We start from the raw sequence: 13,160 nt of genomic DNA, 5'->3' as shown, positions 1-13,160 counted from the left end.
ATCCTCACTACCGGTGGCTGTGGTCTAGCTCCTGTCGCAGCCAGTGTGCCAGTCCATCTTGTGGAGGGTATGCCACTTTTTCACTGGCTCTTGGTTTTATAAAACATGATGTCCTTCTCCAGGGACGGGGTCCTTCTTGATAACATATCCAAAATACATGAGGCGAAGGCTGGCTCCCCTCGCTTCCCCGTCACATTCTGCCTGTTCTGTTCCCAACACAGTTTGTTTTTCTTGCAGTCTGTGGTATACTTCCTGTTATTTGCCAACACCCTACTCCAAATGCATCCATTCTTCGTCAGTCTTACTCACATCTCACAGGTACCCGAGACCAATGAGATTACCTTAGCGTGGGCCAGTCAGGCCCACCACTGCTTCAAATGGACCTCCTTGCTCTGTAGCACTTCTAAGGGGTCTGGGAAGATTTGCCCAGTGCGGTGCCACCGTTGGGTTACTTGACTGCTGTTTCCATGAGCATTCATGGTGGAACCCAGCAAAACGAAATCCTTGACAACTGCGCTCTTGCGCTCTTGTCTCCACTGAACATGATGTTGCTTATCATCGCATCTCCGGCGTTGTTTTCATTTCCTCGACGTTTAATTCACACTGAAGACACGGTCTTGAATCCTCACCAGCATGGGCTTCAAGCCCTTTCAGCCACAAGGTTATGCCATCCGTCATCTCAGCTTGTTCCTAAGCCACCTTCTGATCCTGGTACTGTGTTCCTCTTCATCTGGTCTAGCTTCTCAGATTATCTGCTCAGCATACAAATTGAATAAATAGAGTAAAAGGGTCCAGGCGTTGTTCTGTTCCATAACTGCTTCTCAAATCACAGGTTGCTGAGGAGCCTTATGAATTGTTCTGAGACGGGAATGGACTATTGTCCTTTTGAACTCACTACAGGACCCTATATTTCAAAACACTCTTATTCTACTCTTAACTACAGTCTTGAGGATGGGGCATACTCTTCTTGGTCACCTTAAGCCTTTTATAATTTCAGGATGAAAACATGCAGTCGTCTGTCCTAAGATCTATATTCTGCAGAGCACAGTAATGAGAAGGTTCCTCGTCCTGTTCTGGGGAATCTCTGAGAAACGTGGAAAACCCTGATTTGCTGCTAGGACATCTGTGTTGTCAAGTAGCAGAGGGATTCTCACCCAGGAAGCATTGAGAATGTGTGCGTAGTGTCTTTTCGCACAGCCCCCGCATGGAACCAGACCGTGATAGGCCCATTCAGCAATCACACGCAGAGCCAGGATAAAGACTGTGCTCTGGTGAGGGGATGTGGGAAGAGCTGTGTCGGGTTTCTGTTAGCACCTTTCATTTTAGATGGCATAGAATTTATACTAGACTTCTATTTACAAATCCAGCTTCAAATTACATTCTTCCGGAGGCTCCTGGGGTCACTCTGACACTCCAAGAGCCCCTTCTTACAGCTTGTCCCAAGCTTCCAGGGTCTGCTGCAGCCTGACCTGGGTTAGTCACAGGTGTCACGTGGCATGTGTGCTCTGGTTGACTGCTGGAAGTCCTCAAAGCGTGCCATCCAGAAGAATGCCGAGGCTGGGAGGGTGAAGAGCGTTGGCACTATTGTGCTTTGTCAGCTGTTTTATAGGAACAGCCCTGGTTGTGCAGGGATTCATTGCTCAGCTGCTAACTGAAAGCCACTGGTTCGGACCCACCAGCTAACAACATGGAAGAAGGACGTGACCATCTCCTTCTATAAGGCTTCTCGTAGTCATTGGAACCACTGTGAGGCCATTTTACCCTGCTGCAGAGGATCATTGGAGCCCTGGTGGGGCAGTGGATTACACGTTGGGCTGCTAACGGCAAGGTCAGCGGTTCGAAAGAAACCACTAGCTACTCTCCGTGTGACTAAGATGGGGCTTGCTACTCCTTTAAAGATTCACAGCCTCAGGAGCCTCGAGGGACAGTTCTGCCCTGGCCTTTACGGTAAACAACTTGAGTGTACTGGGATGTCACACAGGCTGTTCTCAAGGAGGCCTGGCGGTAGAACAGTTAGGCACCAAGAGGTGGATTCTCCAAACCCAACCAACGGCTCCTTGAGAGAAAGACCTGTCATTCTGCTCTTGCTTGATGACAGCCAGGAAAGCACCGTGACTCCGAGTCAACGCAACAGGCCCGCGCAGCGACGGCATAGATGGCTTTCAGTGAAGCAGGCCGCGGAATAGCTCTAAAAATGATCTTGTTGGGGCTTTCTTCCTGGAAAAGTTGTACTCTCCCTGGAGGGCGAAAGTCACCCAGTGTGCCTCTATTTTCAGATAGCCTTCTTTTGTGCCAGACTTACTTGGGTGCCACCCCAGACCCAGAACAGAGGATGTGTGGCTCCTGGCACTGACCTCGGATGGGTCCTGTCAGAACCGGACCTCATAATGCATACTTGTCGAAGTTACCAAGTGGATCAAAATTTAGAGCTCATCAAAGGAGGAAAATAGGTCCTAAGTCTTGACTTCATTTGTAGGATCATATAGTCTAGAAAATACGGTAAATAGTTGGCATGGGAAATCATTTGTGTTCTGCTCGTAAATCATTTTCAAATCATAGAGCTCCGATCAACACAAAGTTTGCAGGGTGAAGCAGCCACTTATTCACATCGTCCAGATTGGAGCTTTGAAATTCTCCAAGCGGGTAGCTGTCTCTGTGGCTCTTTGAGGGCTGTGGCCCCGTGCAGGCTTTCAGACCACGTGTATTGCTGCCATCCTGCCCCCCCTTATGTGCTGAAATCATTTGCTAATGTCATGAGGCAATTACCTCAGCCTTTTCTTTGTAGGGATCCTTTGTGTAACCCATTACTCATTCATATGGGTAAACACAATACCCAACACCACTCACTACATTTTTCCTGGGCCCATGTGGACCGACCCTGAGCTGCTTCCTGATGGGGCTTAGATGACCAAATACCCTGCTTAATGGCCCACAGCACAGCAGGCTGTCTCAGCTGGCTGCGGGGGAATGAAGCTGATGTTCAGATGTCTGCCGCACAAGGGGCCTGCTTGAGGCGTTCACAGGGCCTCTCCATAAAGGCGCTCTGGTGGCACAGTGGTTAAGTGCTCAGCAGTGCCAAGCCACCAGCCACTCCACAGGAGAAAGATGTGGCCATCCGTTTCAATAAAGATAGTGCCTAAAACCCAAGCCCGTCGCTGGATGTGGCCTTGATTCTAACACAGAGCCATCCTCTACCTTTTATGGACACAGCTCTCTCCTGCAGGGCGACTGGTGGATTTGAACCGCAGACTTTTCAGTTAGAGCTGACTGAGTGCTTTAATTACTGTGCTGCCAGTTCTGCTCTGTGCTTTAGGGTCTCTGTGAGACACCAAAAGGTGTTTTCCTGTGTATGGCAATGATGCTTGTAAGCAGAGTGGGGGACTGTTCTATTCTTCCCATAGTTGAACGAGGTCTTACGGAACTACAGGGAACTGTAGCGGTCAAAGGACTGTCACAGCTATTGCCTCCTATAATAACATGCCAGTGATGCCGATTCAGAGCCCCCTTATAGAACAGGTAGAACTGCCCTGGGAGTTTCCCAAACTAACTCAATGGGAGTAGAAAGCCCCATCTTTCTCCCTTGGAACAGCTAGTGGATTTGAACTGCTGACCTTTCGGATCGAAACCCAACACATACCCACTATGCCACAAGGCTCCTTCTGTGAAGTAGGCAGGCCCAGTTTCTTCAGCGATAAGGAAACCAACTGGTGCATAGTACCACGTGACTTGCCCCAGGTCAAACTGAAATTAAGTGTTATACTCCATTCTCCCGTAGTATTATGGCAGGGCATTTTTCTTCCTAGGATAGGTTGGTACTTATAGGGTAAGTTGGTACTCCTCTCGTGTGCATGGTACTGGAAAGAGTATGGTTCCAAGCAAGTTGAGCGATGCTTGATGTCGGAGAGCGTCCAACCCCAAATATGTACCAGAGAGGAAATCATTTTAGGAGCATGCCTGCATTCTGTGTATGGTTTACAAATGATAGCCCACAATTACAGAAGAGGCTAGCAACAAGAAAACACTCAACGGATAGGATTTCTCTATTTCAAATAGCACATTTCATATGAAAGGTTTAGCAATAAGAGTCATTTCATAATTGCCATGAGTCAGTACCTCTATGTACCCTCAAAGGGCCACATTTCTAACGTGTGTGGGTTGTGCGTGTTTGTTGTCTCAACAACCCTTTAACCCACTCACAGATGGAAAACGCCAACAGCACAGGCAGCCTGAGTTTGTTGTGGAGGCATTTTTCAGAGGCCCAGTAAGTTCCGATGCAGAGGAAAGGAAAACCAAACCAAGCACTGCCGTCTAGCTGACGCCCAACTCCTAGCAAGCCTACAGGACAGAGTGGAACTGCTCACGGCAAAGAAAAGGTCTCTAGAAATGGTGAATAAAACATAACCAGCTTCATTTTAGATACATCAAGGAGCAGGAGAGAGAGAGAATGAACACCGCACATCTGAGGGGTGCGAAGGGGCTCCCATTGGCTGCTCTGGCTGGGGTGGGGTGGGAGGGTTCGTAAACAAGGGGCCCATGTTTGAATGACCACATGGGCCTGCCCCAGGATGAATGCTGGGACTGGCCTCTGAAGGGACTGAGAGTGAACTGAGGAAAGCAGACCTGCCTGTAAGGAAGGTGTCCGGGACAGCCTGCCTTGGGCCTGCCCTTGAGGTGATGGAAATGTGTGGCCAATAGGGCACAAGGCTTACATTTCACCAACTGCCTGATAAAAACTAACATTAGAACGTGGACCTAGGCCGGCGTTTAAACCCTGGAGCACAAAACACCTGTGTAAATCAACATAGGGACTTAAGATTCCCACGGATAAAGAGCCGTGGAACGTGAGCGCACAACCCCAAAATAGAAAACATGAATGGGAATAATCCACTGTGAGTGACAAGTGATGGGGGAAACAGCAGAATTTAAGTCCCAAGCACCGACTTGCCAGGAGCTGTGACTGGCTGAGCTAAGACTGTGGACCCAGACCTTGGCCAGACTAGCCAGCCAGCGGAGTCTGGTTAACTTGGGAGCTCTAGTCCTTGCATGGGTCACCCAACTTTTCAAATAGGTGGTGCATGATGGGAGATCTTTTTTTTTTAACCCCAACGTTACCTACAATATTCATTCAATGTTTTTCTTCTTCATAAACTGGGAAAATGCAAGACTAGCAAGCTGGAGGATTCTTTTAAGTAGAGCAATCCTTGCATATTTACACATAGTGGGTGCTCCTTCTTTGGAAAACATCTCTATTTGGATGTTAATTGGCACACCTTCCTGACAATAAGCCCAGCCCCCTAGGTGAGAACAGAGCCAGGCCTGTTGCAGGTGCAAAGAGCCTCTTGAGAGGCTCACAAAATGCCCCTCAGCTGCCCATGTTGGGTTGAGTGCTAGAATTGCTGCTCAGAATTTGTAGCCCCAGATGGGTTCAGGTTGGCACTCTATCCAGAACCAACGTCCTAAACTTAACTTTATTTCCAGGCTGCCCCTTCTTAGGTTCAAATGATTTCTCCTCCTTATATTTCAAATGCTCCCCTTGCCTACATAGAAAACCCCTTTGCCTCTCTTGAAGGGGCGTCTAAAAGTCCTAACTCCCCGTAGAGGATAACACCTTCCTGTCCGACCCCAGCGCAGCCCACTCCACCACCCCACCTCCCCAAACACACACGCACACCCTGCTTCCCGCACAGAGGAGTCAGGTTATCTTTCACTCACTGGCTTGGTGGTGGTTTCTTTTATTTGTTCTTGGAAGCTCCAGCCTGCAGTCACTTCTGCTGGCCACTGTTTTCTAGTGGTTGTTGGGCTGAGACCTTTTTCCGATGAAGCTGGGCTTGCCTGCTGTTCTAAGTTAGGATCGGGGCTTGCGTTTGGCCATGTGAGTGTGGCAGTGGAAGACACTCTTCCCAGGAGCGTGTCGAGCGTGGACAGAATCATTCAGATTGTGCAGACTAGCCCCCAGACATCATTTGCACCCCACGAGTCATTTTAAGTTCGTCCTTAGACAGCTTTATTGAGGTATGTTGACATGCAATAAATAGCATATACTTAAAAATGCAATGTTCGGGTGTCTGTAAGCTACCCTGATGGGACTGTTGGGTAAGTGTTGGACTGCCAATCACAAGGGCACTGGTTCAAACCCACCAGCTACTCCTCAGGAGAAAGATGAGGCTGTCTGTTCCTGTAAAGATTTATAGCCTCAGAAACACTCTATTGGGTCTCTGAGTCAGAATTAATTTAATGGCAGTGGCCCATGGCCTGGGCTTTTCACTACAATCAATCCATCACCTTCAAAGTGTGTTCATAATTTCTTTAAAATCCCCCCCTCCAGCCTTTGCCCATCGCTATCCCCAAGAAACCCCTGCTCTGTTTTCTGTCACTGTCCATTTGGTTCGCATTTTTCTGGACTATTTCATAAATAAGACCATGCAGCTTGGAATGTGTATGTGCCTAGAGTCTTTCATTCTGTATAATTATTTTGTGATTCATTCATGTTGCTGTATCAATGTTTCCTTCCTTTTAAAAAGCAAAGCATTGCTATTAAATATCTACTTACCGTCAACACACATATCACATGAAATGTGCCATTCTCGCCATTTTCAAGTGTCAAATGTGTGGCATCATTTAAACATACAGTGTGACACAGCCACCACCGCAATCTATTTCCAGAACCTTCCGTCCCACAAACTGTACTCATTAAGCAATAGTTCCCCAGCCTCTGGTAACCCCTCACCTACTTTCTCTTTCTCCAAGTGATTCCTTCCTTGTTATTGCTGAGTAATATTCCATGTGTGGCTGCACTGTACTCTGTTCACTCACGCGATGCACATCCAGTTTTCAGCGATACAAGTAAAGCTCCCGTGAACACGCACGTGCACGTCTCTGCAGGGCCTGCGCTTCCATTGCTCTTGCAGAAGCACCCGGGAGTGGAGCTGGCCATGTGGTAGGTGTGTGATCTTCCTAAATAAGCATTCTGGTTATGATACAGTTTGTGCCAGGAAGAGGAGAGTCGCTCCCACACCCAAAGACTCACTGTGCGGCCGAAGTGAAGGAACGGGTAGTGAACTTCGGAATTATCCTCTCTCAAAATCAACAAGCTAATTATTTACGTTTCCTACTTGGTGACAAACGAGTATTAAGCTGCTGGTGACTAGAACAAAGTGATGCTATGTGAAAAAAAAAACACTAAATTATAAACTGAAGGGAAGATTTATTTTAAAAGTTGTCAACTGTGTAGACATCTTGTGTTCCTCTTACTCAAACTTGGGACGAGATCTCAGTTACAATGATTTAGCGGTTATGAGTTCATGTTGAACCAGAGGAGATGATCATGCTGTTCCTGTTACCGTTGATTTAATCTTGCCCACATTTCTACAAATCCATAGCAGTTTTGTAGGAAACGGACACTTGTTCTGATTTTTAAGAGTCTCGAGGCAGTGTCCTATGAGCCTAACACAGGACCAGCATTAAGCCCCACCCAGTTGCCATTCTGTGTCTAAAAACTTAACTCTCTCGGGTGATGTGATTGGCCCAGTTTTTATCCTACCAGCCTGTGGTCCATTGGCCATCCTTCTTCCCTTTTTTGTTTGTAGGAAAAGGCCCAGCCCTTTAAATGATTGTTAGTGCAAACTTCAGGTGGAGTTACAAATCAAGAGAGAAGCCACTTCCCCAGCTGTTGTGCTGGGGAAGAGAAAGGAAGCCAAGTCTGACTGGCCAGCTTCTGTGCGGTGACACCGTTGGGGTGCTTCCCCTCTGTTACTTATTGCATGTTCTCCCGTGTGTTTCCTCCGCATGTCTTACAAAGGCCCGGCTCTGTCCACTTGTCCAGCCTCATCTGTCATCACTACCAGTTTGCTTCTTGTACTTCAGTTGGTCTCAGCTTTTTGTATCTCCTAATGTGCCTTGTTTTCTGTCACATGCTGTTTCCTCTGCCTGACTCCTCCCTACTTACCTCTCTGTCCCCTCACGGCTGATCCTCCCTAGGGATCAGGCCTTGGTGTAGGTCTCACTCTCTAGGCACCCGCCCTGAGCTCTTCTGAGCTATTTTTTAAAAGCGTCTAGGGCAGTGTCCTAAGAGCCCAACACAGGACCATCGTTCAGCCTTCTTCCTTTCTGGCTGCTGCAGTGCACACCTGCTGGTTGGAATGAACACACACAGCTCTCTCAATTGGGTAAATCTACCTCCCAAGTCACACAGGTAGTTCGTAGTGGGCACTACATCTCAACTAAAAGCCGGACACCCAAGCCATATTCTTTTCTTTTATACTAAGCTGCTCCGGGGTTGTACGCCATTAAACACGCTGAGAGGGGCTGGCAGGCGCATTAGGTAAGTGAATTGAAACAATCTGCCCAATTACGTAATTGATCCAATATAGAAGCACAATGAAGCCAATTTTCCATAAACCTAATTGCTGGCTTTACTATCTTTCGAAAATTAGGTTACTGTGATTTTAGACGTACACAAATTAAAATGAAGGATGCAGTAAAGGCAGCCTGCACATCCAGCCGAGAGTTGCTATCCTGCCACCGCTTATCCTTCAGTGTGCCGTGCTGCGGTGGCTTGCGTGTTGCTGTGATGCTGGAAGCTGTATTACTGGTATTTCAAATGCCAGCGGGTCACCCAAGGTGGACAGGTTTCAGCAGAACTTCCAGACTATGAACAGACAACAAAGAAGGAATTGGCTGCCCACTTTGGAGGATGTAGCGACTGAAAACCTCACGCATAGGTTCCAAACGCTTGTTGTCAGTTCTGAAGGCCCAATGAATTGAAGCAGAGCATTGGCGGAGACAGTGCCGTGGCACGGCCCCTCAGGTTGGAGAGCACTAACCATTGTACGGGTGGCCCAGACCGGGACGGTGTGTCGTGCTGTTGTGCATAGGGTCGCTGTGGGTCGGAATCAACTCGATGACACTTCACAACAATGTGCTACTCTGAACAGAGCTTTATTCTTGGAGGCAAACTGGCCTGTCTGGGAGCTCCCACCCCAGCCCATTTTTTTTAGCATCTTTCCTGAGGCATAGGGGAAATAAATGTTGGAATATTTTTGGAAAGTATGTAAAACGATTTCCTTAAATAAAGAGGTACAGATGCTTTCACTGCTCTCTCTCTCTCTCTCTCTCTCCCCATCTTCCTGTACTCGCCTCCTTTTGCTTGTGACTCGCTTCCCCCTCTGGAGTTTCGCATGCCCCAATCCTGCTTCCCCTTCCGCCGCCTCTGTTGGCCTTTACCTCCTCAAGCTCTTGGTTTCCTTTGTAAGGAACTTGTTGAAATGCCATGACTTCATCACGCTCACTCCTGGCAAATCTAACTGAAATCGGTGCCCGTCCTATGAAAGCCTTGGGGACCCTATTTCCCAGCATCCTTTGTATCCTTGCAAAGTAGTGCACATACTTGTGTGTTCCCTGGACTAGCCTGATACCCCCTTTAGGGCTCGTAATGATCTCACAAAGTTCCATACCTCTCAGCCTCCTAGAACTGGACACGGTTCCTGCCACACAGTGTGGTTATGTAGAACATTGAAATAAATGAAACAGCAAGTCAGTGTAAGAGAATCAGTCAGCCTGGGGGCACAGATCTCCTTCAGTGGAAAACAACAAATTGGAAGGAGCGCCAAGCTGGAAGCCAGGATATAGTCCTGACCGTAGCGTTTCACTTTGACCCTGGGCCTTCATCGTGTGGCTTCTGAATTAAATAGAGGGGTTTCTTGTGGCTCAAATTCCCATCAGCAAATGCGAGCCATTTTCCAGCCCCATAGTTACCTTCTTCGCCTCCTTGAGCCTAACTGAAAAACGGCCTTGGCACATTCACACGAGTTAGAAGCACTTTGTTCTGCAGGATGAGCATTGAATATTTCATTTAAAAAAATCAAATTAAATGCAACCCAGCCATCATAAATTATAGCACACATACCCCAAAACCAAAACAAGACTTTTTTCCCCAAAGGGCTTGTCCTATATTAGAAAGGAGTCATGGTGGAATAACAGGTTACATATTAGGAGATCAGAAGTTCGAAACCACCAGCCACTCCTTGGGAGAAAGAAGACGCTTTCTACTCCATAGAGTTACAATTTCAGAAACACACAGCACCTGTTCATCCTGTCCTGTGGGGTCAGAATCAACTCAGCGGCAGTGAGTTTGCGTCCTGTGTGGCCCCAGATTCCTTCTTTAACTTGGAGGCCGCAGAAATGCCCTAGAATACAGTCCTGACTTCCACTTCCCTCTCTCTCTTATATTTGGTTGGATTACCACCCCCTCCCACCCAACACATACACGCACACGCGCACACTTTTCTAATTCAGACCTTATTTTCCTGAAGGTCAAGCCAGGCTAAATACAAACCACAGCTCCTTGAGTGAGAATTAGGAAGAAGTGCAGGCGCTGGGCTTGCCCCACATCACTGTGTGAGGAAAGCTGGCATGTGCCAGGTGGCCAGCTGGCCTTCCCACCCACAGCGAGAGTGCTTCCAGCTCAGGAACAGTGACGTAGTCCCATAACTCCTCCAGCACCTCCGAGCAGCCCACTAGTTGGCACATACCGTATATATTCATGTATGAGCCAAGTTTTCCAGCACATTTTTTATGTAGTTGTGGTGGTAAAATTAGGTGCCTCGACTGATACTCGGGTCAGCTTATACTCGAGTATATACGGTAAATTGTGAACAAAAAGAAGGGGTGTTTTTTGTTTTTGTTTTTTTGCATCCCTCTATCAAGATAATTTCCTTTTAAGTAGGGATTAATGAATAAGTATGTGTCCAAAATCAGCGTAGCAAGCTCTCTCGGGGATCTTTAATAAAGAGACTAGGGAAGATCTATAAGTACCTCACTATTATTTGGAAATAAAGTCAGCCAAATCAGATGAATTTTAGATACTGTTTGAGCACACACCAGACAAATGATGAGTGATGTGAAAGTGTTCTCAAAGATTATTTTTATACAACGTAGAGCTTCCTGAGAATTAGTCTGATGAGAGTTTGCCCCTCACCTACCTCAACAATTCGAATGTTTTGCTGGTGTCAAAATTGAGTGTGTGGCCCATGAGCCCGAGCTGCAGGGTCTCTGTTCCAGGCAGGATCGAGAACTTCTTTTTTTCTAATTCCACACAGACACGTCTTCGGCCTCTGAGGATGAGGGCTCTCTGAGACGCCAAGCCGCGCTCTCCGCTGCCTTGCAGCAGAGCTTACAGAACGCTGAGTCCTGGATCAACCGTTCAATTCAGGGATCGTCCACTTCTTCCTCCGCATCTTCTACGCTGTCCCACGGAGAGGTCAAAGGAACCAGTGGGTCTCTAGCTGATGTATTTGCCAATACTCGAATAGGTAGGCGCTGGATCTACCCCAGAAGCCCAAACGAGGTGCCATTTGGCTCCCAGCTTCCAGAAAACCGTTTGTGATTTGTAGTCGGTTTCACAGAATGGCCTCACAAAAGCAATTATGATTCTTTTCTAAATCATTGAGCACATGGCAGTTACTGAGGCCAACAAGGAAACACCAGCAATACATTTGTTGCAGGAAGGATAGGTGTCGTCTGCCTTGTCGGTGTGTCGTGTTGCCACCTGAAGCCAACTCTGTTCGTGTGAGCAATACTCAAAGCCCCAAGATACAACACCAGTCTCGATACGGGTTTATCCCATGGAAAGGATATTCGCACATTTTAAAGGTGCTAAAATTTGTATCTTAAATTTTCCCAGGAGTCGTCGTCTAATGAGCCCTGGTGGTGCAGCACTCTGCAGGTCAGCAGTTCGAACCCACCCCTGACTCCATGGGCACAAGATGCAACAGTCTGCTTGCGGAAAGGTTCACAGCCTTGGAAACCTGATGAGGCAGTTCTAGTCTGTCCTACAGGGTTCCTTTGTAGGAGCCAGAATGGGCTTGACAGTAATGAGTTTGGGTTGTCTATATAGTTTTTCAGAAAACAGAAAGGCAACCGAACAAAACCAACATGGTAACTAAGGCAAAGCTGGGGAGGGTTTCTTGGGTGCACCAGAAAGACTGGCTGGGTTGTCCTTGATGCTGTGGTGTTGCTACGGCCTGTGTCCCAGGCTGCAGACAGTGGTGCTCTGAGCTGCTGCTTGCCCTCACTGCTGCCGCTGCCGCCCAGTGTAGCTTTGCTCGGCCCAGCTTTATGTTTTTGTGTGTTCTCTAAGAGCATGTGACGTCTGCAGCTAGAGATGGCTCAGACCTCTGCCTTCACTTAGGAACAAATGGCACTAAGTGATGCGTGTTCACATTATGTGTTTGTGGTGACCTCTCCACCCCCACCCCCTTGCCATTCAGTTGCATTTTGATGTCTTAATTTTCAGAGTCGCTGCCTTTGTGAACCACCATGGCTGGAAGCTAAAGGTGTGGAATGGACACCTTTCTTCTAGTCATTGAGTTCTGGAAAGAAAAACTTGCAGGCTTTTCAATTCGGGACTATAATTTTTAAAGAAAACAGCTCCCCTGGGGGTACGATGCCCCTAGTTTGCCAATGCAGGTGCCAACAGTTGAGCGGACTCGGCCTGCACACGTAGCCCTGCCCTGTAAATCACAGAGCCCGAGATGGTAACAAGGTGACCTCATCTCTCAGCTTCCTCTGCGATGTGCTTTTTTGAAAAAAAACATCGGTTCAGTGACTGACAGAAACCACTTTCCCCAACATTATTAGTTTGGGGATATTTGTTCTAGCAGAAATAATAATTCGTGTTCCTAATAGAAAAATTTTGAAAGTGTAGGAAGAGGAAAACAAACTGCCCATCATCCCCCTCCAGAGGATGACGCTGGTTGTTAGCATTTCCGTTACAAATGGGCGTCTAGGGCTGGGTTGTTATCCAGCGGGATTTGTTCCACAGCTACCGTGCCTCACCTACGTAGCACCTGAGCAGTGTCCCACCATGCACCTTTGACATCCTCAGTAGAGAACTGGGCTCTTCTCAAGGTTTCAGAGGATGCCGTCCTGTGCCTATGGCCTGATTTCTTCCGCCAGGCCCATTTTTTAAGCTGTTTTTCGTCAGTCCCTCTTTGGGACGTCCCAGCACTTCCAGTTGTTCACGATCGTACAAAACTTCAGCGGGAGCATTGTAGATCACACGACTTTGTGCGTTTGTCTGATATTTTCTTTGGATGGTTTCCTGTAAGTGGAACTACCAGGCCAAATGAAAGTGTCCATTTTTAATGTCTGTTTACCAAATT

General features: G+C 47.6%; 1 protein-coding gene across 4 annotated transcripts in view; it reads left to right on the top strand.

Moving 5' to 3' along the window:
* DIP2B (disco interacting protein 2 homolog B) overlaps window positions 1-13,160 on the top strand; it is a 226,851-nt gene that overhangs the window by 150,099 nt on the left and 63,592 nt on the right. For 3 of the 4 annotated variants that reach the window (XM_075551694.1, XM_075551692.1, XM_075551693.1), the window contains exon 5: window positions 11,097-11,309. The exons of the other annotated variant lie outside the window; for it this stretch is intronic. In XM_075551694.1, the coding sequence (XP_075407809.1) occupies window positions 11,097-11,309 (213 nt within the window). The remainder of the gene's footprint in view (window positions 1-11,096; window positions 11,310-13,160) is intronic. 4 annotated transcript variants of the gene reach the window in all.

The sequence above is a fragment of the Tenrec ecaudatus genome, chromosome 6 (genome assembly GCF_050624435.1).
Source record: "Tenrec ecaudatus isolate mTenEca1 chromosome 6, mTenEca1.hap1, whole genome shotgun sequence".
Taxonomy (NCBI): Eukaryota; Metazoa; Chordata; class Mammalia; order Afrosoricida; family Tenrecidae; genus Tenrec; species Tenrec ecaudatus.
The sequence above is the reverse complement of the archived record's forward strand: the minus strand, read 5'-3'. Positions and strand labels throughout refer to the sequence as shown.